Raw genomic sequence first — 25010 nt, 5'->3', positions numbered from 1 at the left:
AATAAGCCAATCAATATTGGCAAAAGTCTAGCTCTGGGCTGGTCCATGGGTGAAAAAATCCAATCAACATAAATCACTTTACATCATCTCTCTTTTCTTCTCGCATTTCTTCTCTGCCTTCATGTCCTCCTTAGCATTTGGCGGGACCATCATCGTCTTCAGTGTGTCACGAAATCGAAATTGCAATCAAATGATCGCCACCGAGAGAAAAATCCATCATCCTCGGGACTCGGGCTAATCTGCCTGGGTGTTTTTGGAGAGTTTGATGAACTGTGCGGTGATTTGGCCAAAATACAATAATTAAATAATCGACGTTGCGCTGCCATTACCCAACCGGCCTCTCTGGAAGACATGGGATTGTTTGGTGATGAACTTTGTTGATGAGAAATGGCCAAATTTCCACCAAGATCTCTATCTCAAATTTCTTTATAAACGCGAAATACTATTTAAACATCAGCAGAGTTTAAGATAGATGGAATTAATTTATATTTTTGCACATAATAGCCGGGTCGCCCTGGGTGAATTACGATCTCTTCACGCAAAGTGGATCTCTTTTCAGCCAAGTGATCGGCGTCGTGGCCACGGAGGCCAGAACGGGCTAATTAAAATTTGAAATTGCAGATAATTCTACAGATCCGAGGCAGACGATCGCGAAGATCGCGGCCGGTGTGGCGTAAGAGAGCGCCAAGTGAAAGAGATCGAGAGACAATTGAAGTATTTAAATGAATTTGCTGGCTTACGAGCTGGAGCATTGCATGAATATTTCAGTGTTTCTCCCCGACTTGCAGTCAATTAAAAGTCGATCGTTTTGATTAGATGATTAGGCTTTTGTATAAGCAATTGGGTGGTTAGCATGCAATTTCTCCCGATGGGCTCTGCAGAGACGCGATCAAATGACTTCCGGACAATCACTTTTTTCCGCGATTGAGGGAACGAGTGAAGAGGGCGAACTAGCGTTTGTCGAATTCTAACTGGAAGATGATCACAGCCATGCCGAAGAGGAGCAGATCGCATCGTGAAATAATCACAAGTATCTCACTCTTGAGAAGTGTTATTATAACACGTCATAGTGGAGTGAAAAAAATTTATAAGCCACAAGAGAGATACCAAAAATCACTTCATTTTTCCCATATTGCGTTACCCACAGACTGTGCAAAATCACCCACAAAGACAATGTGTAATTAATTCACTCAATGAATGTGCAAGATTCTTATATTTTACCATATAGTGGAGGAGAGACTTTGGAGCCATATTATCACACATCCATTATATAATTGACTTTTACAATAGCGGCAAACGATGAAATTTATCATTTTATAACTTCTTCATCTCAATATCTGCATTAGCGTACAATGGTCTTCTCAAACTCATGCTGGATTCCAGCTCAAGCTCTCCATACTGACGACGACCTCCGATTTATGCAGATGAAATTCAATGAACTTTTCTAATGATGGTGTCTGCCGTTGAGTGCCAATGAGAAGAAAATTCCATCTTCGTGATCTCGTGGAAATTCCATCATTTTCACCCATCTCTCTCTCTCTCTCTCTCTTTCTCTCCATCTCTCATTCGTGCAATTAATCACTTATGTGTATTGCTCTGATCGAGGCGCCGTGCCTCGCATTTGCAGCCTCGTGATCTTGTTAGAATTTGCAGAATTTTCCCTGACCAGCTTATTGGCATGTGATGAATTTCATCTGCCATAAGTACCCTAATTAATTGCTTTATTAGGTGAATTTTCCGAAAGCCACTGCGTCTGAGACTATTTACTTTTACAAGGCTTTACAAGCCTATATTCTTTTATTGTTATTGGAGTGAAAGAAAAAGTCTTTCTTGCTTTGTGCATCTGGGAAATTGCCTGAGGGCCAGTGAATAACTAAAAATGTATTTATCTCGAGAGCACCTTGAAGCCTTCAAGTTTAAATTAGGACCGGAGGTTCTTGGAATATGTGTGATTTTAAACTAAAAAGCAGAAAAACATTCCCACTGATTGTTTTTCTCTCTCTTGGGAAATTTAATAACACTGGCGGTGACAATAAATGATTAAATTAGCGAATGGACAATTGACAAAACTAGAGGACAATTTAGCCCTCGCAAATATTTCGCAATTACTTATCCGGATATTATCTCTTTGCCTCTTGATAATCTCCAAGTGGTTCTTGTATGTTTGCCAGTCATGCAAATTTCATCCACAAAAGTGGGGAAACCCGTGAACTTAGCAAAATTACGCAATTAATTGATGATTTGTTCAAATCAAAACACTGTTTAAATTGCAATAATAACACTTCCCATACTAATGCTAATAAGAAAAACAACATGAAGACCTCATAAAATATCACAAACGGACCATTTCAAACTTGAGTGTCTATTCAAATGAATTATGATATAATGTAATGTATACCATGAGATATTCAACGGTGGCAAATGAATTAAGTGAATATCATTTGATTTGAAAGTTACACCTTTCTCCGGGTGTAAAACTTAATATACTCGAGCACGTGTGGACAATCTTCGAGTTGGGGTGAATTCTCTGTGGTCTTCTTGATTAAAGTTCTACCGGGAAGTCGTAAACTCTCTGCAGATTGTTTTAATATAATTAGCACCTTTGAGCGAACTTGTGGAAGTCGCGAGATTAGTTCTCCTGTTGGTGCATCGAATCGGATGCAAATGAGACGTGGCGATTGATGAAGAATGGCAAAAGGTGTCTTTGGCTGCGCGGTAGAAAGTGGCCGGGCCACGAAGATGCGCCCAGCGGGGGCGGCGAGGTGGCAGAAGCCACTCGACGGCCGATAGATCACCAGCAAAGCGGCGGCAGTGGAAGAAATGGAGAGTGAAAAATGATTCCCAGGGAAAATTGGCGACTTGGCGTTCTCCGGCGAGCGCGCGATCTTGGGAATGAAAGTGAGTGGGGATCCCACGGTGGCCCCACTGCAGAAAGGCGCACAGCCGAGGCGCGTGTGGAGGAGAAGCTTTTCGCCGTTGAACCCATCGTCTGGGGGGATAACTTCTCAGGTCCGTGAGTCTTGATCGCAACTATTGAGCCACACGCTGCTACATTCAAATGTGGATTTCACTCGTGGCCAGACGTGTTCCTCCTCAGTGTGCCGTAGTGGAAAATCAAGAGTCACCAGTGGGTATAGACTAGAAATTTTCCCATCGCTTGTTCACTTGAACAACAATTCCCCGCGCTGGTTTCGTCTCTTTGCAAATTCGATAGAGTGGTGTTTCTCGCGGGAATTCTGTTGTTTAATTCTTGCATTTGTGCTATTACCACCTTTGCGCTGAGCAATTGCAAGAAGTCGTAATTTTCGCGAGAGAGTGAGCAATTTCAAAGTGGCAATCGCGAATTACAATATTCAATTGAACAACCCATAAATTATATCCAACTCGAACTGTGTGCGCCAGGATATAGCAAGGAGGATCGCCGCCTGTGGAATACTTAACACTTACCAGAGAGGAGTCACTCAGCAAGTGGTATTATATGTGCTTCTGAGGACGCTCAGACTCCCTGACACATCTGTTGCCTGGCTGTATCGTGAAATGGTGAGTGGATCTGCTCCGTGAGCCATCCCGTGGGCATATTGAATTGAGATAGACATAAGAAGGGAAAATGTCAAGAGCACAGAGATTAAACGGCGCGATAGTGAAACCTTCCTATTAAAAGTTTAGCCACCAGAACTCCGTTCTTGCGCCGATGGCTTAACATTTTTAATAACGAGCGCGACTCTTGACATTTTCGCATAGCGCAACTTCAAATGATCTTCCCAAGATGGCTTTTGTCTGGCCGCCCAGAAGAAATTGCCGAGCACATCAAATTGCCGTCTGTCGTTTTTGCCCCCTTGCAATCCTTCAATTTTTCTGAAGCACACCTCAAATACACACCGCACTTTCCAGTGCTCCCGCCAAAGAAAGAGAGACACATAACACAAAACAGCGTCGAAAGACTTGTTGAAGATGAGGGAAGGCCGAAGCCACACACACATCTCGTTAGAAATTGTAATCCGGAACTGTGCAATTTAATTTATGAACACTCTTTTTTCGTATACACGCGAATGAACATGAAACATTTGAGAAGAAGAAGTGTTTGTCTTTTCCCACCTCTCGAAGACAAGCATCGCGCGGCCACTTGAGAATCTTCAATTTCGCTATGGGATGTTGAACCGAACTTATGTAATGCAACTTGTTTGTCACATCGATGGCACTTTGGTGCGCGTTTGACCAGCATTTTGCCTCTCGCATAGTTTCATGTTAATTGTCGCATTTCCAAATGAGCTCGAAAACCCGTTTAACGTTACGAGGGAGTCGCGCTGGCAATGGCCTTGTGAACTTCTTGGCAATTCCTTCGATGGTGATTGTTGTCCAACTACCTGAAGACTTTTTCTTCGCGGCGTCATGATAATTCGGCATGTGAATTTCCTGCTTCCCCGTGATCTGTCGAGGAATGATGTGCTGTGGCCAAATGACTCATAAATCGCCATAGCGAGACACTAATGTTGTGCCATGCATCACACTGGAAATGATCCTCTGCCATAAGTTGCGCACATTATGCGGAAAAGTCGTTAGCAAATACTCAAAATTATTGTTGACGTTGACAGAAAATCACAGAAAGTGCGCGAAGTTCAAATGCACAGCATGTGAATTTATGGGCATCGACTGTATCCGTCAATCTCTTGTGTGTACTTTGCATTTAATGCATTCTTTCTGGTGGCTTTTGAGGAAGCGAAATTTCCATAGTAATAACACGAAATGGCCAGTCAGCATCTATTGTCCGACCATCGGGCAAAAGAACAGTCAAATATCATCACGGAGGAACAATATGAATATTTTTGCCATTTCTCCACCCGCGCACTATTGACGCTCAATTCAACAGCGAGTGATCAGCTGATTAAGAGTTGGGCGAGAAGAAAGAGTTCTTCTTTGGCGGATGAAAGTGAAATTTTACCAGCATATCACCTTCATTTCCTACATCAATTGTGCATCAAATTTGCCAATCGCCGTGAGACAATCCCCAATATTCATCCCAAGCCATACAGAGTGTTGGCATTTTCGGCCACTCGGACTCACCACGATTGTCCAAATAGAAAGGGAGATTTCATATTAAGTAATTCAGAGCAGAGCCATTATAATAAAATAAATGATGAGATTCTTTTCGATGGACAATCGGAGAGGCAAAAAGGCCGCGTACAAATTATATAATCGCATCTCTCATTGCGATGTATATAAATTGTTGTGTCCACGAGAGACATGCAGTGTAAAAGGTAAACATTCTAATTTGCGGAAAATTGGTGTGATCGCGCGCAAGATACAGAAAGATCATCTGCTCTGGAAGAGTTTGTGGTGACAGATTTAGGAGTGTGCGTTATTTTCACTGGAAAATCATGTCAAGAGTATTTGCAATGGATAAACAATGCAGTGGCCAGAAGCTAGAGCAAACACGGCAATTTCCTAAGCAATTTAATTCACGGCGTTTGATCTTAATGAATGCAATCATCGTAAAAAGTGTAATACAAGAACTGTTGAATGCAAAGGAGATCAGCAACAGCGCCAAATGGGTGTCATTAGCTCGCACTCTTGGGATCTGCTCTCCTCAGGTGAGATCATGTCACTGCACCACGAAATTCTCCCACGAGGTGTCCCAAGAGCTGTGCAAGACAAAAAGCCAGGAGAGAGAGAGAGATCGCGATCACCCGCGTGCCAATAGAACAACAAGAGTGTGATTAGTGCGATCGTCTCGAGAGATCGCGCAGTTTATCCGGGACTGATCTCATTGCTGCACTTTTCTCACATTACCAGTGCAAAAGTCATCGCGCTCTAGCAATCTCTTACCCTCGATCGCGAATATTGTTCAACAATCAATCACCCAGTCGGAGGGGAAATATTTTGATGAGCGCGCGCGATTGATAGGGCCAGATTGCGCGCTCCTCGCGGAATTTCGAGAGGTGAGATCACCGCTCAAGATCACTTTTGTCCTCCTGCCAGAGAATATGCTGCACATATTGACTTTTCCCACAAGCTTCACGTTCTTGGCGGCGACAAATCGTCGAATTCGTGGCCAAGAGTCACATGAAGTGACCTAATAATTAGTCACAATCTCAATACGCGATCATCCCAATGTTTGAATAATAGAGTCATGATCCTCAAATATTAACCATCTTCATCTGCGCCATGCCAATTGTAACTACTTCACGAATTTGTCGTGTCTCCGCAGTTCCACAGTCGCGATGCCGTAACCGTGTCTCTGTGGCATTTTACGGCTCTTTTTGTCCATCCACGTCTTATCGCAATTAAAAGTAAATCATTTTAGCAGCAATTTTTCTCTCCCTCTCTCTCGTGCTTTGCCAAATTACTGTTTTCCGTAATAACTGTGAGAAAAGGCGCCACAGAGGGGCGGGGAGAGGCATTAAAACTCACTTAAAAACCTTCTGTTTTTTTTCTCTCCCTGTGGACCGCGTGATCCTCCTCCTAAATCACCGTCCGAAAATTTCCTCAGTGCGCCAGACAATAACGAGACAGGCATGAAATTAATGTGACATTTGAATTTTCTTTTGTTGCTGGCAGCGGACAAAAAAGATTTTAGGAGATGATCATTGTTCGGCAAGGTTGTTCACGGGGAAATAAATTTTATTGCAGCAATTTCAGTCATAAAATGGCAACAAATGTACAAAATGATCAGCATGTAAATTTGATCCACTGGTACGTGATCGTATTTGATCATCGCTGTGGCGATCATTAATTCTTTCAATGAATTTCCAAGCGAGTTGCAATATCGAAAATCACGATCTCCCGATGAACTGGCCAACTGGAGAGCAGACAAGCGCTTCACTCTCTCGAAAAATTGGTGCAATTGATGGCGGCCAGCAAATTTTCATGCTGTTGGCCTCTTGGTCACTTTTTTTCCGCATCGCGCGCGATCTTGCATCCAAAAGTGGAGTCAATTGAACAGAAGCGTTCCAGTTGTGCGGAGAAAAAAGTGCGCAGGGAGCAAAAAATGAGTGATCGTATATCGATTGCACATAAGTGGCTGTGCCAGGAGATTGTAATGGGTAATGTGATGAAAATGATCAATAAATTCAAGCGAGAATGATCTCGCCTCAGGCCGAATTGCGATAATAGATCAATTGGAGGCGCACAGCTCATTCATTAAGTTGGGGTGAGGAAAAAAGACGATCACACCGGCAAGAAGATCGGCAATAACTCACTCGTGGGCAATCATAATTGGAACGCATATGCGGCATTTGAAGATCAGGGAATTATTCTGTCCGCAGTCACGATTAATGGTGTGAATTCTGCGAGCGCCGGCAAAAGGTTGCCGGAGATCAATTTGAAATGACAAATTTCCTCACTATGCAGACAATTCAATTCGGGCCGAAATGAAAAGATCATCGCAGTCAATGCAGAAACAGTCCGCGCCTGTCCGCGGATCGAATTTTCACAGCAACAGAAAAGGGGAAAAACGGCGACATGGCGGCCACGAAGAAGGGGAAATTTGTGTTGGATTTGTAATTGTTTAGAGAGATTTGCTGGTGCGATCACCATCGTGAGAAGTTTTTTGAGGCAAAACACCTAGAAAACAGCAACAATGCACACCAAATTGCTGGTTGAGGAGAGAGAAAAAATATCCAACTCTTACTCCCTCGCACTCGCGAGATAAATACTCGATCTCGAGTGTGTTGCTTATCCGCGATGAAAGGAAAAGTGCCTGAGTTCTGGCGGGTGTCTCAACCGCCAAAGGGTTTACAGTCTCTTTTTTCTGTCTCACGTGTAATTAAATCATTTTGTGCCACCCGCGAGCAGTGCGAAGCTCGCGGAATCGCCGCCGTGATCTTTCTCTGGTGATGTGCCAACAGTGCTGGAGATGCGCGGCCGCCAGGGAAAAGAGGTGCATGAAAAATGATGGGTGAGAGATGTGTTGCTATAAAGGGTGACGAAATCAGTGCAATTTTTCTCATATTTTTAATTTTAAATCGCACACACGCCGCAGTCCAGATGTTGGATACACCGAATTATGCCACACTTCTTCGCTTTTCATGCCTCATCAGAGTCTCGAATCTCTTCTTGTTGTGCATTATTATAAAATCGCACTGAGATCACTGCTTTTAGCCAAGTCTGCCTCTCTCTCGCTCTGCAACCGCCAAGATAGATCACTTTTCGCTATTCACTCTTAGAAACACACACACTGAGTGACAGAAGGTTAGAGGCGCGAGATGAGTTGACACTCTAAATTGGTGGGTAAAGCAGGAAAACCTCCTCAAAAAAAAACCGCAAAATCTGCTATTTGTCTTAAGAGTTTGCGTTAATTTATCATGTTTCTAAATTAGAGGTCAAGCTCTCAGTGGCGCAATGAGTGATGCAAGTAACAACGAAAATATTTGCTGTCTCTGAGGTGACTCCTAAAATATCAATTAAAGGGTCAAAAAGTCACCTAACCTAAATTTTAGTCCTTGTTTTACTTCTTGTTTTACTATAATTTTCATTGGTAAAGTGTTCTTCAATTCTTGTATGATAACTAGACATTGGTCGAAATAAATTTCAACCTCAAATCATAAAATAAATGAAATGCAACCGAATTCTTTCCTGAAGTCCTTTAAAAGTGAATTAAATTGTCACAATTTTATTGCTTTTGTAGCATTTCATCAGTCATGACGTGAGATTTAGCCTTGCTTTTTTCTGAAGAAGGAATTGCCAAGAACTGCCTTTATAGTCTTCATGTTTTACTGAATTACAGGTTTCTCCTGAGATTTTCAATGCTTCTGACTTCTCTTTTATTATCAGTCCTCCACAACTGTGTCAAACCATTTGCCACACAGTGTATTTTGCCTTGTGCATCGCACTTCACTTTCATTTTCTGTGAATCTCGCTTGTTGATACAAATGAGATGAAGCACCTTTAACAATATTATTGTGCTGATGCGTTGCCTTACTTGATACAAAGTTGTCTTCTTTTTCTCCCAAGTCAATATCTCTTGAGTGGCGCGATTGAGGTGAAGAATTCATGCAGAATCTGGGTCTCTTGCTCAACTTTATGTCTCATTTTTTTCTCCATCATTTATTATTAATTTTGCAATCTGGCGATGCATCGCGAAGACGACTGACTTCTTTGCTGTTCATTTTTCCGCTTAACTCACCATCGAGTGCTCTCGATGTTGAGAAGGTCACGAACATTGTGTCTCATTGACGATCACTTCCATGATAAAATTAACCATCGGCAGAGTGCTGCAGAAAAAACAGACGGCAACTCACTGACCTTCTGACGCGTGAGCATACTGAAGACTGAAAAATCCTCCGGAGGAGACGCAAAAAAGACAACGGTGTTGATCACGATCCAAGAAGTGAGGAAAAAATGCCCACCTCCTCCGTGTCGACGGTAAATCCTCTTGCGATTGAGCAAAACATCACACGTAACGGCCGCGGAGAGTGTTTTTGGTATGCTCTATAAAGGTAAACCAGAACGAGATCAATTGCTCTTTAGGAAAAATCGGAGCAACTATTTCTTTCTTTAATTTTTGTTGGGTGACATCGTAAAAAAAGACACTCGCGAGTGGTGCTCTCGTGCGTTTGCCATTCAAGGGAATCGAGATGCTAATTAAGTGTGATTCGACAGAGTTGAAATGCATGCAATTTTACATCTCCTCATGATTGAGTTTCTAAAGCCAAACAACAGCCTAAGTGCACTTCTCTTAATGCCTCGCGCACCCTCCCACAATTTCTCGTTAATACAATTTAAATATTATTTTTTTATGCTCTGCGCAATTATAATTTTGTTGGCGTCTTAAGTGTGGCTGAAACAATGGAATGAGTTGGAAATTTAATTTTAACCTGGCAAATAACATGAATGACGTCCTCTCAATTAATTAAAAGTATATCCATGGATTTTTTCTCACCTTATTTCTGGTTAGCTCTTTAATCATTTCAGCTTCTCAATGAAATCGTCTTTCTCCCTTCCAGAGAGCGCGTGTGGCTTTTTTTTACATAACCACACACATAGTCTCGCTCTCAAATCCACTTTTCACTTTTTATACACCGCAATTCTTCTGGGCGCACAGCCGAGAAACGATCAGCGGTCGATTTGTGCGCAAGATGAGAGTATGAAATTTGTATTGTTATTTGCTTTGGCTGATTATGTATTTTGCCGGGTAATTAAAATCATACCCAAAGACATGACGGAGAAATAGGAGCTTTGTTTGCACTTTTCGCGCAATAAATCCATAAAAATATATACTATTTTCCATGTCACGGCGCGGCGTTTGGTGGGGTGGCGAGAAAAGAATGCAAATGTGCGCGATTTTGTGAAAGAAAAGGATTAAGCAAAGCATATTTCGCATAACACATGAGCATTTGAGGAAATTTTTTTCTTTGCCCAACGCCACGATCTCGTTTCGGGTGGCCAAGAGAGTGACGTGGGTGGATTTGAGTGTTTGATTAAAATGGCAAGATCGTGAAGATGAATTCTGTCCATCAATTCCGGAGGCAATGCATCTCGCATGACATCGAAAATTGCAGCGAATGATTTAAATCGTCCCACAATGCTAACCCATTGCGCTGCGGCCACTGAGATTCGGTGAAAGATGTGAAAATGTCATGAGGAATTTTCTCCTCTGGCATCAAACTCATGTGTTTGCATGCAATCGCGCAAACACCAAATTGTGGGTCAGACACGATCACGCTGATCGGGAGATGAGCGCAATCAACGTCATATCTGCGCCCAAATGGAATCCAATAAATCTGCCTCGAGACGATGGCGAGTCGGAGGAAATCGAAAGTCTTTTTTTTCCTCCATCATCTCATGTTCGATCGACACTCGTCATTTTCATCTAATTGCATATTTCTACAGTGAATAAATTATTTATGCCACAATTGTCTATTTTAATCAGCAATTAACCGCATCCACTCGCGGAGAAGAATATACACACATCTCTTTGGTAGATAAAGAAATATATACACACTTAGAGGCACTCTCTTCTCTCTCACCCAACTTCGCCTTCAATGGAAGAAACTGAAATTTATTTAATAAATTGCAAAGCTCACAGAACCCGAGGCTGTGTGAACAAGATGGGAATCGCATTTGATTATTTTTCCAACTAATAAATTAGCTATTTACAGCTAAGTTACTATTATTATTGGGCGACTGTGGCGAAGAGGGGGCCAAAGGCCGAGAATCGTGCGCGGGTCCAGTACGCTGATCCATTGTGTCAGATGTTTTCTTGGCCCCAAAGTTATTAGAACACGCGTCCTTGACCAATGAGATGAATTTTATCAATTTTAATCCCACGGCTGCATTCAGACGCCGCACAAAATGTCAACCTCACCAGCGATCCGTTAAATATTTATTAGCCCAGCGAGCGAATTTCAATACAAAGTCTCCAGAAGAAACAACGCCCCATTTCTTGTCACCATCGCGCCAGCAGTTGTCGATTGATCACTGCTGATCGGAGCGTGATTTGGGGATTTCGCCGGCAAAAGTGGGCTGATCGGAGGCGCCTAAGCGCGCATTCCTTCTCCAGGTGTCAAACAATCCGCCGGATTATATGGAAATTGGAGAATTGTCCTCCCGGATCGGTGAAGGTGAGAAGAATGTTGCGTCGGCAATTAAATCAATTAATGTGCGAATTGCTCAATGGGTGAATTGTTCCCCCCATTCGTCGCGTATTAATGCAAATTTTCAATTGCTCTTGCACGTCTCTGTCTCCCATCCGATAAACATATGTTCGGCCATTCTTCTGCGTGGCGTTTTCGGCCAGGCAGCCAAGAAAAATGAGGGAGGAGGAGCATTGCTCAATCCCTTGTTTGCCATGTTTACCAGAGAGGCGCACTCCTGAGTGAAAATTGAGACCTCAGGCAACAATAATGCCAAAGAATTCTTCTATGCAACTTCGCGTGCACCTCAAGGTTGCCCATTGTGATCACAGTGGTAAAGAGGCAGGGAAGTCAGGAAATATCCGCGACCAAATCCCCGCCACTCATATGGGCTAATTAATTTTCACATCTCTCTCTCAGCACTCTCATTACGGCGGTGCACTTTTCGCGCATCTTCGATGCACACAAACTGATTAATTACCGGAAACATTGTGGATGATGCCTAATAGAGACGGAATCAATTTATCACACCAAAACACGAAGATCCAGCAAAACGAAGCTCTCCAATGAAAGTTATAATACCTCATGATTTATATTTCGTGAAATTCTTGCCACTTCTTCTCCGATTATTTTCTCTCACTCTCTGATCATCATTCACGAGCGGGTAACAAGAATGGCGAAAAACAAACATTGAAGCACATTCTGGTGAACCCTGAATGAGCAAGAGCTTTTGAATTCCATTTGCACTGTTTGGAGATCTTTCGAATGAAAATGTCATGGAAATTTTCAACAGGTGATGAATGGCATTTCCTTTTGCTAAACTCCGTGGCGCAGATTTCAAATGTATATAGTCAATTTTAGACTCCCTGCACTCTCAATTAGTCACAGTTCTTACTCTGGTTTATAGCAGAGTCGATTCGCTTCCTGGTTGTGTTAGGTTTTTGCCCAAATTGCATCATAAATCGGCCAGAGACTGTTTTTATCACGTGCTGAACTTGGAGTCTTCTGCCCGCCTTCTGTCCAACTTTCGCAATTGCCCCGCAATACACAAGCTTCAATTACCTGCAATGGATGTCTTTCACTGGACGCTGGCTTTTTGTGATCTTCCCATCTCACTGTCCCTGCATCGGCGGCATCGAACTGTTTTACAAAATATTCCAATTCAATTTAGCGCTATTGTTGAGCAACATCCCGTTCTCTCCCGTCGACTCCGCGGCAGCTGCAACTCTCACAAAATTTCTCGTCTCCACCAGGGCAAGATAGAGTGTTTGGACTGGGAATTGCGTGATATATTTCCGAATGGGCTCCTCTTAGCAAAATAGTCGGTTATGTTGGACTATAGCTCACCTCACATTATCGCGCCAATTTGGGCGATTTGAGTGGCTCGTATGATGGCTCATTGGAGTGTTTTGGGGCGCATGGCAGAAAGAGAGACGTTTAAATTACAATCCACCACAATTACTCATTGTCGATGCAATTAGAGGGAATTTCGCGATGGAGCAACAAGAGGTGAGAAAGATTGAAAGGAAATTCCCCTCCCCACGATGACTTACACCTCGTGAAAACACTACCGTGTGTGTCTCTCTTCGATCGTCCAAAATGTACACATTTGCAGAGGCGCTCTTGGGATTCATCCAAATTGATGGTCAGGCAATCTATTAGGCGTGTTTTGTATAGTCGAAGAGTGTTAGATAATCGCGCCAGAAGTGTACACGTCTCGTCTTGTGCAATAATATTTCCCTCCTGGTGATTTCATCCATCTCCCCATTTATTTCAAATAGGCAAACCACCAATTTCTTCATATATGCAATATCGCAATTAATTTCACTACTGTCACACTGACTCACTTCTTCTTCTTTGCAGGATGTCAGCAACAAAATGTGCCGAACGAGGCGGAAACTTCTGCTCTATGTTGGTGAGTATGCCAGACATCATTCAAGTGGTTCTTCTTGGCAAATTGCCCGCACATTTTGCACACAAATCAATCTTCATGATGAGTGTCCTCCAAGTGTTTAGCATTTTTCATCCTCATCGCGTGCCTTTCCAAAAAGTTCACACACACATTTTTCGACAGTGAAAAATGAAAAATATTTACTGGCAAAACAATCATTTTTAAACTGTGATTTTTTTCTTTAGTTATATTTAAGTGTATAATTTTCGTGAGTGAAAAAAGGCAGAAATAATTGCAAATTGCCACGTAAATTGAATTATTTTGCTTCTTTGCATTTTTTGCCTTTCAGAATAATTTTCTTTGCCACCCAAATTACACGCATTTCACTGGTGGAAAAGGTCACCTTTCTCTATTTTCCTTCTCTGGCATCATCTGGGTCAATCTGCATGATGCTAAAGAGGTCCATAGACAAGGTGACAGAAGCTGAAAGAGAGCCTCGTTGTTGGACAAAAAAGTCCACGAGTGTGTTGAAAACAATCCGTTGACATTTAAAAGAGAAGTCGCATGCAACTTTTTGGACATTCTCGAGGGCGCAAATGAAGAGAAACCAGTCTGTCAATCGCGCGATCTCATTTTCCATCTCGAGCACCTAACCTTTTAATTATGCTGCTTTTTGGGTCGCACACATGCAATTGCTCATATTTCACGGATAATTCCCACAAATCACAACAAAATGACTAATTGGGAATTTTCGAGCGAAACCACAACCTCACGAAGTGGCTGGAATCCGGCTGATGAATTGGGCACAAGAGAAGAAGGGCGCGCGATGGTGGTGTTTTTTCTGCTTTCTAGCCCACCAGAGAGCATCGTAAATTGAGATTCCATATCGGCCGCCGCGATAAATCGCATTGAGAGGCACTGGCTGTGGAGAGATGGACAGGCGATGAGGATTGCTGAAATCTTGCCAGGGGTTATTGCTCAATACCCCATCGTCACTCATTCTCGGATGGATTCTTCTCTCCCTCCGCGAAGCACGCACATTTCTCGGTCAGCTGGGGTGGGAACAATCGATGTGACCTTGTGCTTTTCGACACGCTGAGGAGCTCCCGAAATCCCCAAGTCATTTCCATACAACGGGCGCGATGTCACTCCAAGACACTCCTCACTCCTCATATTGTTGCGAGAATATGACAAATGAACATCAGCACTTCCTGGAGTTGCTTTTGCGGTGTAATGCGAGTTTTAAACAAGATCATGCTTCATGCATTGCCAAAATCTTGTTAACACTATGACTAATTTTCCCCACGTGTTATGGACGTCTATATTTAGAGCTCTCTTCCACTCACGCCTGACATGACCATAAATGTGTGGAAGAATAAATCTTCCCAAACGAGCCGCATTGAATTCTATCAAATTTTCCTCCACATGACTTTCCTTTTCATGCCAGTTGAACAAACATGCAATCCTAAGCGATTACCTTGCCATTATATCCAACATAGATGTGAGAAGAAGTCTTCATCTACTAGCAACACCATCGTTTCGAGTTTAGAAAACCTGAATAGGAATGGAAAGAAGTTAAACTCATTGAGGTTGAACAGTGGCTTTTTTCAGGCGAGTGGCTTCTCACAAAATTCCCACAGTTTGGCTCCTCGTCAGCTGAAAAAATGTTTACTTCTGTGGCAAGAAGGCTAATTTTCCGATAATTGCCACCCGTCGAAGCTACTTTGGCAATTGCACATCGGGCACAATTGATAGACCCCCCAATTGGTATTAGTGGCCCGAAATGGTTGGGCAAACATCAATGGCAATTTGGCCAAGTTTGTGGGTGGCTTCACTACCGATTCTCAGCTTTTTATGAAATCCCCTCATCAATGAAGTCGTCCAGGGGAGAAATTTCAATCACGATTAAATATTTTTCAATATGTGGCGATTCAATTGAAGGTTCCATTGGATTTCATGCTAATTTTTAATGGTCTCGCGCGCGCAGTGATCTTGTGTTGATATTTCCCAGAACTGATGATTGAAAAGGAGGCTAAAACCTTCCTCCTAATTGATTACACTTCATGAGATGACTTCATAACAAAATGTTCCGCACAACGGCAAATGATTTATAAATGTCTTGTGCGTGATATTCCGATTATGGCAGCGCGGAGATATCGCGAGAGAGGGAGAAAGATGGGATCAGTAGGAAAAAATCCATTAACTAATTCGAACGGCGTTTGCGGCATTAATACCGCTCTTTATCTCGAATTATATCCAATACGATATGTATGTTGGGGAATCAGAAAGCTCATGAGAAGCGCGATAATCATGCTGGCTGAGTGGCAGACGATGCAGCAAGTGCGAGGCGAAATGATGGGAAAAGAAATTGAAACTGAAAATCGGGTTCGTCGCTTATTTTGTTGATGTCTTTTGTATTTAAAGCAATTTTCTTCTATTAAAAACTCATCCTCCGACTGTTATGCATGTGTGTGACTCCGTAGATGATGTGAAAGTGAATTTTTTGTCTCTCCAGCCACTTTGATATTAAGTAACACTTATTGCGATTTTTCAGGTATTTTTTTCATCATCACCTTCGTGCCTTGTTACGGGTCAAAGGTAAGTTAAATTTGACTTACTTGATTGTGGCGAGATCATGGGTGAGAGAGAGATTGTGGGATGAGAACAGAGTATCACTCGGTGGACGATGCGATGGTGTTACATGCCATGTGATTTATGATTAGACATTTTTCTCGCTGGTGGAATTCCTCAAACAAACTCTGACACTGGGTGAGATTCAATTGTACATGGAGATTGCAATAGACAAGAAGTGAAATAATAATGGCAGGGAGTGAAAGAGGAGATGAAGGGAAAAATGAAGAGACTTTTACTGCTCTTTTGATCGCTATTTCCGGAGAAATTCCAAAATTCCGCTTCAAATCACGAATTTCTGTTGCGCCTTTTTAATTCTTCGCTCTCCCCCGCCAATTTTGCCCACGAACGTGGAATTTTTGCATCTCTCACCCAACCACACTCTTCCTCACCTCGTTTGCACTTATTCAGTTTTGTTTTTTCAACTCTAATGAAATTGGTGTAATGACTGTAATTATGAAAACAGCATCTGTCTGATGCACAAGCATTCCGATCTAGGAAAAAATCACCCACAGCCCCGCGTGAGGAATGATGGTGATTCAGCGGCTTCCACAGATAGTCTTGCGACGGTACTTTGAGGTGCACCATAATTTCCCCACATGTGACGATTGAGAATGCAGATTTGTTTTGGCTGCATTTGCGAAGAAAGCATCCAATTTCCATCATTGGACTCTCCTTCCTAAAGGTTATGCCTCGCAAATTGCACGGCAGTGAGACAATGTCTTGGGAGATCCATTGAGCTTCACGGTGGATTTTCACCACGGCAAGGGCTCAGACGAGAGTCGTCACTCTTTAATCCGCCCAACTAGCGCAACATCAGAAAAAAGATATGTACATAAGTTTTCATTTATCGTGACACGCTCTTCGTGTTGTGTGCAGTTCGTTCAATTTCCACGGAGAAATCCGTGGCACTTCTTCTGATTGCAATCGAAATTCCATGTCGCGAGACTCCTCTTGGGACTCTGAAAACGTGAAACAAGTCTCTCGCATATTGTTTTCCCAAAACAGACGAGCGCAGACATTATATATGAGCATTGAAAATGGCAATGGTATAGCGAGAGGAGATGAGTATGGAGACGACCGCGAATGACGGTGAAATGTGATTAATTTGGTATTGAAATTCAATTTCTTCTCCGCCAGCCACAATGTTGTTGTATTTGCTGTGCCCGATGACACAGCGGATAATATATATTTGAGTCGAGGAGACAACAATAATTTAATATGACTCTGTGCATTAGGGAAGTTCATGTCACACGATTAGAAATTAAAGAGACATTGTTTGCGCTTTCGGGCAAAAAACAGGTCACGATGAGACCTTCGTCCTACCATTGTGGGCATAATTTACGCTCACTTGTTCACATCACTGAGGCGAAAATTTGCCGCACAAGTGTAATAAATCACAAGGTGGGTGTGCAGAGTGAACTGAGAAATTCATATCAGTTGCATGCAACTCGCCGTGAAATTTCCTCGCAGTGAATCCCGCCTATGATAAATTGTCTCTATCTCTTGGACTACCGCTACTCTTTGCGATGCCATCAATTTGGCATCGCATCTCAGGAAGTCGGCGGAGAGAGACCTTTCGCGGCAATTGCGTGACTGAAGAAGCCCATAATGGCCTTTTAATTGAAGGTAAATTGCAATGTGGTGTTGAAATCAATTACCCGCCCTGTGTTGGTGGAATCTGCTCTGTGGAGCGCATAATTGACCTGGTCCACTGCGCTCTCACGCATCACCCATTGTCTTCGCGGGCGGCCCTGTCCAAATTGAGAAATTATGAATCACTTTGTGAAAGAGTCCTCCTGACCACGGGCCCAGTTCCTCACACCTTTCTTCTGAGCCCTCAGCCGCACACTCTGGCCACATGGATTTCCACATCGCGCGAAGAAGCTCTCTTGTGAATCTTGGCCATTGTGAATTGAAAAGAAATTTCATGGATTTTCGCAACCCAGCCCCACCGAATGCACTCCGCTTCTTCCCTCTTCCACGACCTGCTCTTGCCACGCGAGAAATGTGAGAAAATTGCACACAAGAGATTCTGGAGAATGGAAAATTCAGTGCCTCAGTTACGCGCTGGCGGTGATTAAAGTGTGTCGAAAAAAAAGGTATCACTCCAATGCAAATTGCTACAAATTTCCCTCGACTCTCTCACCCACAAGCATCCTCTGCAGACTCCACAGAAGTTGGGCGCGTGTGATGCAAGGCGGCTGCAATTGAAGCACATAATAGTGCAAAAGTGCAGCAATGCATGACTCAATACTGACTCCGGTTCTCTTTTTCCCATGCCCAGCTAACTCGACCATCAGCCAGTCTGATAGCGAGACGAGCGGGCGCCACACAATATGCGGAGCACCTGGAGAGCAGTTCTGAGGAGCGCAAGAGGCACGGGATCAGCAAGCGCTTGGTGACCGGCGAAGATGGCGAGTACGACGCGTATCAGGGCGTGCTGGGGCGCGCGGGCATCGACTTCCCCGTCCTGCCCGGCATTCCCAAGACCACCTTCAACTGCAAATCCGTGGGCAATGGCTACTTCGCCGACTTAGAGACTGAGTGCCAGGTAAGACTGCTTCTCGAGCTGCTTCTCACGATGCTCATCTCGCCTTTCTCCCGCCCTCAAGGTCTTCCACATCTGCGATGACGGTCGCAAGATCTCCTTCCTCTGCCCCAATGGCACGATTTTTCGGCAGACGGACCTCATCTGCGATTGGTGGTTCAAGGTGAACTGCGCCGCATCGCCCAGCCAGTACGCCGAGAGTGCCGAAACCCTGGCCAGATCGCAGAACAGACGCTCGTCCGCGCCGTCGCGTCTGCAGATACTCACCGAGACGGAGCCGCGCAATGAGACCGAAGCCGAAGTGGGAAAGGGTGAACTCAAAGTGACGAAACTGCCTGTCGCCTCGCGAAAGAGTTACAAGGAGTCACGCGTGAGGGCAGGACCCACGAAGCTACGATCTCGCCAATACGCCAGCTTTGAGTACAGTTCACAGCAAGACGGATCGAACGAGAGCTACGACTTTGAGGACTTCATCGTGCCGCGCAGAAGACCGAACTACAGGACTCGCGTGCCCGTTCGTCTGGTTTCTCATCCTGACTTTGATCATATTTACAGGTCAGTCTCAGTATTAATTGCCGAAGATTCCTTCTGCAAGTCTATAATTCTTATTGTAGGATCAATTACCGCGGACCTCCACTGACCTTCCGAGTGGATCCCGCTTCCAAGGAGAGTCAGGAATTCGCCGAGAGCGCATCCTTCCTCAAGACACGCAACACCTTCAACGGATACACCTACCAGCAACCCGATAAGAGGGTGAAGCTCAACAATGGCGAAGCAGAAACCACCCTTCCGCCCACTTACGTGCCCACAGACACCACAGTTCCCAATCCAGTGCAGCACCGGGGAACAGCGGTGTACTCCACGCCCAACAGCATCCAGGATGAGGTGAAGTATACCACCCAAGCGCCCATAGACAGCCGCAAAGTCAACAAGTACACCACAGCGCGGAGACTCGAGTCTTCCCGGACAACGCCATATTACACCCCAACAGTGCCAACAGTTTCTAGCCGTTCCCAGTTTGACTCCTCCCGCCAAGTGTCCACAATCTCTCCAGCTCCATCCACAACCACCACCGCAGCGTCCCTGCAGCAGAATCCCATCCACGTGCCCGAGGCGGAGACAGAGAGAGAGCACGCCATGGAGATGATGAAGACACTCAAGGAGTTGGACTTGGTGACATCCACACCGACAATTCCCACTCCTGCGGATGCGGAGAGGAGCAGCATTGGCCAGAGACTTGGTCTGCAGATTCCCCCATCATCCGGCCCAGAAACTCTGCACTCTCTAGCCTTGTACTTCGCCACAGCCATGGACAATATCACGAAGAGCTTCCCCACTGAGAGATCGGCTTCATTCACAGATGGCACAACCACGAGTGCTGAGGCAGTGACAGAGAGCAGAGGCATTTCTGGAGCTCTGCTGCGAGATGAAACTGTGAACAACTACGAGAAACTATTCCAGTACGAGAGATGCATTCATTTATGTTAGATTGACGATACTACAAACAGACTCTTTCTTTGCAGGCCACCACAACCGGAGACAACCACTCTTCCGCCCACAACTGAGCTTCCTGATCTCACTACGCCTGATCTGCTTTCTCGACTGGCTTCGATTCCCTTGGCAGAGAGCAATGATTTGGAGGGTCAACACTCCAAGAATCCTGTCGTGTCAGCAGCTGGAACGCAGCAGATCCGGGAACTGGCTCAAGTCTTCACGCACGCTTTGTCCGCATATCTCCACGATCCGATCATGTTCAGGAAAGTCTTGTCTGAGATCCGACCCACAGAACCGCCTCCGCCATCCGTGGAAACGAACGAAGTGGTTTCCAACAGATTCGGTCGCACCGAAGACTTTGATAAGCGTGATAATCAAATCAGCACACAAGGAGTGACTTATTTGCCGACCACGCCATCAACCACGACGACAACTGAAGGCCTGGAAATCCTGGATTTCTCAGATGTGACTATTTCCACGAAGAGGGACTTCACGAATGAACCATTGACACCATCCAGCGTAACAGATTCCCCAGAAAAGGACAAGAGCTCCGCATTTGACCTGTCGAAGACTCCAGGCTCTAACTTGGTGTCTGAGAATCTCGAGCGATCAGCCAGCAAATACTATCAGAGCCATAATGGTCAGAACAATGATGAAGACAATGAGATCCCGACTACCACTGAGAATCAACTTGCGGCCGAAATCAATGGGGAACTCACCATCTCAACCATTTTCCCATACTTGCAAGGAGACAGTCATGAGAATGAGGGCAATTTCACTCTTGACGAAAACAGTTATTTCCCAGTTGATTCCGGCGAGGCGAAGAGGAATGTGAGTTCATCCAAGCCGTACGGATTTGATGTGATCGGACAGTTGCGAGTGGAGAATCTTGTGACATCAACCTCAGCTCCTGTACCTGCCAATCGATGGGGATCCGAAGTCACTACTGATTCTCCCTTCTCCACAGCCTTTCCAGTGACTCTTTCTTCCGAATTGACTCCACCGGCAAAGCAGGACAGTGCAACGAATGGCCATCAGAAGCCCAGCATACTAATCCTGCCACCTGTGAAGCTAGAAGACGAGGAGAACTTGCAGAGAGCTCAGAGTCAATCCTTGGTGGCGTCAGGAAATCAACTTCTTGGAGATCGCAAAGGCAAGGCGCAAAAGCAATCCACGGAATCTCCAATCTCGACTACAATCGGATATGAATCGACAACTTCTGAGCCAAGATTTGACTTCAGTCACACAAGTGGCGAGTCCGTTTCCACGACATTCGCGCCTCTGGCTCAATTGAAGGGACATTACATTACTAAGGCCCTGCCTGACACCACAACTCCAGGATCCACGCCCGAAGTGGCCACGACAACGGATTTCCCGGACGTCGGGAAGTTCAGCCCTAATCCTTGGTCAACGCTGGCGTACACGATCTTCCTGGATCCGCTCACAATTAACGATGGTCTGATGAATTCCGCAGAGGAAGAGTCCACGGCGGAGAATGGAAGGCTGGTGAATGGATTGACCAGGACTACAGTGCCCTACACAGGAGAACTCACGACCGAGGCCACAAGTACAAAGTTCGGACTGCGGAACTCCTTCGATGATGATCTGCAGAGTGTGAGAAATGAGACCTCAAATGTGAAAGATGCCATGAAACGCCGTGCCAATGAGATGTTTGGCGGTCTCAATGAGACTTCCGTCAACTCCCTGATGAATGTCATGAAGAAGGCGGACAGCAACAAGACGGTGAGACGCCTGATCCTGCTCCTCATTCAGACCTGCGACGAAGACTACACGAAGACTGTGGAGGAGTCGCGGAAGGCCCTCCTGGACGCCCTCATTGGCATGGACCACAATGACATTGAAGATAACATCCAGATACTCACCACGAATCAACTCCGTGGCCGAGGAAGCAGAAAGATTCGCCTCCAGACGGCCAATGGCCAGAATGTGATTGTCGACAGCAGCACTTCTTCAGTTCCTATCACCACATATCGCAGAGTTGTTCCCGCGGAGACCATCTCAACCACTTCCAGCACAACGCAAGCTCCCCCCACGACGACGGAAGTTCCCGAGACGACAACTGTCCTGCCAGAAACCACCACGAGACGCATAAGTGGACGGTTTCAGGCGGACGAAGCCATCTCGGCGGAGACTTTGAGCACCTTTGACGATTTCGGTCGCCGCACAACTCCTCTTCAGTCATACACTAGCACCACGGAGGCGCCTGAGGAAGCCACCACGATCTTCCCAATCTACTACCACTCTAGCGAGGTCACCACGCGCTCTGCACCCGCCAAGGCACCCTCCACCACAACCTCCACCACCACATCCCGTCCCATCGCTCCGCGGGTGCACATATCCAACGACAAGGACACCAAGAGAGTGGGCAAGAGCCTGGAGCAGCTCCTCGGCCAGCAGTCCATCAACACAGTCCAGCACAAGCGATCGGACGAGCGCGCCCTGGAGCTCCTGAAGTCCCTGTACGCTCTCGCCGCCAAGTGGGGCCGACGATAAAACTCTCGCAACGTCTCCTGGACGCACCTCGTCTATGTGAATAATCCTCCTGTGCGTGTGGGTGAATCTGCAAAATGTCTGTGTTGCGTGACTGCTGTGCGTGAATGAGGAGGTCTTCTATCGATATTTATAACGCAATTCCTTCACATCCCGTTGCCATTTTCATCCCTGCTTGCACGCCTTTCGATCCTCATCCTGGTTCCCGGATTGTGACCAACCTGCTTTCGGTGCTGGAAATGAGACGCTTCTAACAATTCACTTCCCACTTCACATCAGCATATTGAGCTACTGCATCATTGAGAACGCATAACAATGGAATTGTCCTATACCTACATGACATATATAGCAAATTAGGAGGAAAGATACTGAGAGTGTAGAATTTATAATATGATATTCTTGTTGTTAAGGGCACTTCGGCCCGCGACTTTTCGCGCCGCGAATGCCTTTTCCCTGAGACACACAGTGAGTGAATGAACGGTGGATGAGAGTCTTTGAATTCTGGAGTCTGAATCAATAAGCAAAAAAGAGCTAGAGTGAAATATACTTTGAGATTTTTTTCTGTGTAACCTTCAATAACAGAATTAGAATTCTTGTTCTAGTAATTTTCTCGTGTAAGTGCATGTTAAGGAAAAAAAGGAGAAAAAAAAGTTAAGCGATGGAAATTGAAGCGGAATTATTTTTAAAAAGTAATTATTTTATGTATAAATAATCAATTACAAATTTGTGTATATAAAACATGAGAGAAATATAATATTAATGATTTTCTTTTATTGATCACGCGACTTTCCATCAAACGCCATAATTGGTCTTCTCAAGTGAATCGGAAGTGTTAATTGAATTTTCCCTATACTCTTGCCTGTGAGAGACATTTTCCAGCTTCGCAGGACTATAAATAGGAGCTTCGCGCGCCATAGCACGAAATGTGACCAATTCCAGACAAAAGTCATACGCACAGACACCAAAAATATATTCGCAAGTAATTGATCGAGTTATCATCTGTCGATGGGGGCTAAAATTGTCACTGCGTCACACACTCACATCCCTCGGGAGGGTGTCTCTCGAGCGTCATGCCTCCGCCCCGGGCGCCACACTACGAAAATGGAGGGAAGCAAATTCAATTAGGACACGAGGTTTCTGCTCTAAAGTGGAGGCGAGCCTCGTGACAATGTAGTTTTTCATTGACTGCCGCGAGAGTGGCGGGAGGATTCTTGATCTACATTTATAGACGACGATATCCGCCTTAGTGGCTCCATTTCCTGTCACTCCGTGAGACACTATAAATAACCCGAGTGGCGCGGTGGTGAGAAAAGAAATGTGAGTAACCTTTTCACCCTCGAAAGCTTTTACTTTTAACACCAACAGCACACCAAAGTGCTCTCGAGGAGACCAAGTCCCACGCCCAGAGGGAGGGACAATTAATTGATTTAAATGCACAAGGGAATTTCTTTTGTCGTGAAAAGTTCATGTATTGCGTCAGTGTTGAAGTGAAAAGGAAATGGAATGGGAAATGGGAATCTAGGCCGCAGGAAAAGTTGCGAAATTCCACGAAGAAGGAGATAAAAATAGTAGAGGATTTCCTGTTTGACAGGTAAAATGTTATGACTTTAAATAGGAAAAGTGATTAGGGCTGAAAGGTTTCACTTATGATTCTCCAAGCACGTTTTCTTATAGCATTTGCGATTGTCAGGAGACGTTTATGACGTCAGAATCCCCATTCAAATGATTCACATTGAGGGTATTGAATAAATCTGGGCATATCTTTTCGAAAGCTGTACGAATAGGGGCTATAAGGAAGTTTTGTCTGCACACTTAAACTTAAGTAAATTCAGAAGTAATGACGTATATTGATTTGTCTCAGAAATTGATCAACTAAAATTTACAAATGTGTGTTCATCAGTGCTCTTTAATACACATATAATCATTATTTCTCGTATACTCAAGCCAACGGGTTTTCCTGAAAATGGTGATGTCAATTGATTCGTCTGCTCTGTGTGGAGAAAGAAGCGATCAGGCACGACAGAAGGGTGAATGTGCGAGAGGAAATTCAGAGAAAGCACGATATCACACCCAAACCCCCACTGGGTGTCCGATGAAAAATCTCCCACCTTTTGCATGCTATGTAGTAAATAGCGAGCGCGTGCTGGAGCTCCTCTGGCCATCCCTGTTCCACTCACGGGGTTGCCAAGGAGTCCTCCGTGGCGGGGTATGCGAGTGTAAACAATGGGGGGAGAGACCTGACAATGTGTGTCTGGCGATCAGGCGCACCGAGTCGCGTCTCCTGCGTGAATTCCCCTGAAAGCTTCCACCACTCCTCGCCATGAGGGGTGATCCGTGGCAGCGAAGACCCGATGGAACTGGA

At 44.8% G+C, this 25010-nt stretch overlaps 1 protein-coding gene across 1 annotated transcript; it reads left to right on the top strand.

The window, feature by feature from the left end:
* The first annotated feature begins 2834 nt into the window (after positions 1-2834).
* Positions 2835-22651, top strand: LOC132264812 (uncharacterized). Its single transcript, XM_059765139.1, has 7 exons — positions 2835-3013; positions 13434-13485; positions 18380-18646; positions 18708-19198; positions 19258-19722; positions 19771-20103; positions 20167-22651. The coding sequence occupies exons 1-7, from the start codon at positions 2835-2837 to the stop codon at positions 22649-22651; spliced, it is 4272 nt and encodes a 1423-aa protein (XP_059621122.1).
* The last annotated feature ends 2359 nt before the right edge of the window (positions 22652-25010 follow it).

Source organism: Phlebotomus argentipes, unplaced genomic scaffold (assembly GCF_947086385.1).
Source record: "Phlebotomus argentipes unplaced genomic scaffold, Phlebotomus argentipes genome assembly contig_2, whole genome shotgun sequence".
In the NCBI taxonomy this organism is placed as follows: Eukaryota; Metazoa; Arthropoda; class Insecta; order Diptera; family Psychodidae; genus Phlebotomus; species Phlebotomus argentipes.
Note: the sequence above shows the minus strand (reverse complement) of the source record. Positions and strands in the feature narration are given on the sequence as shown.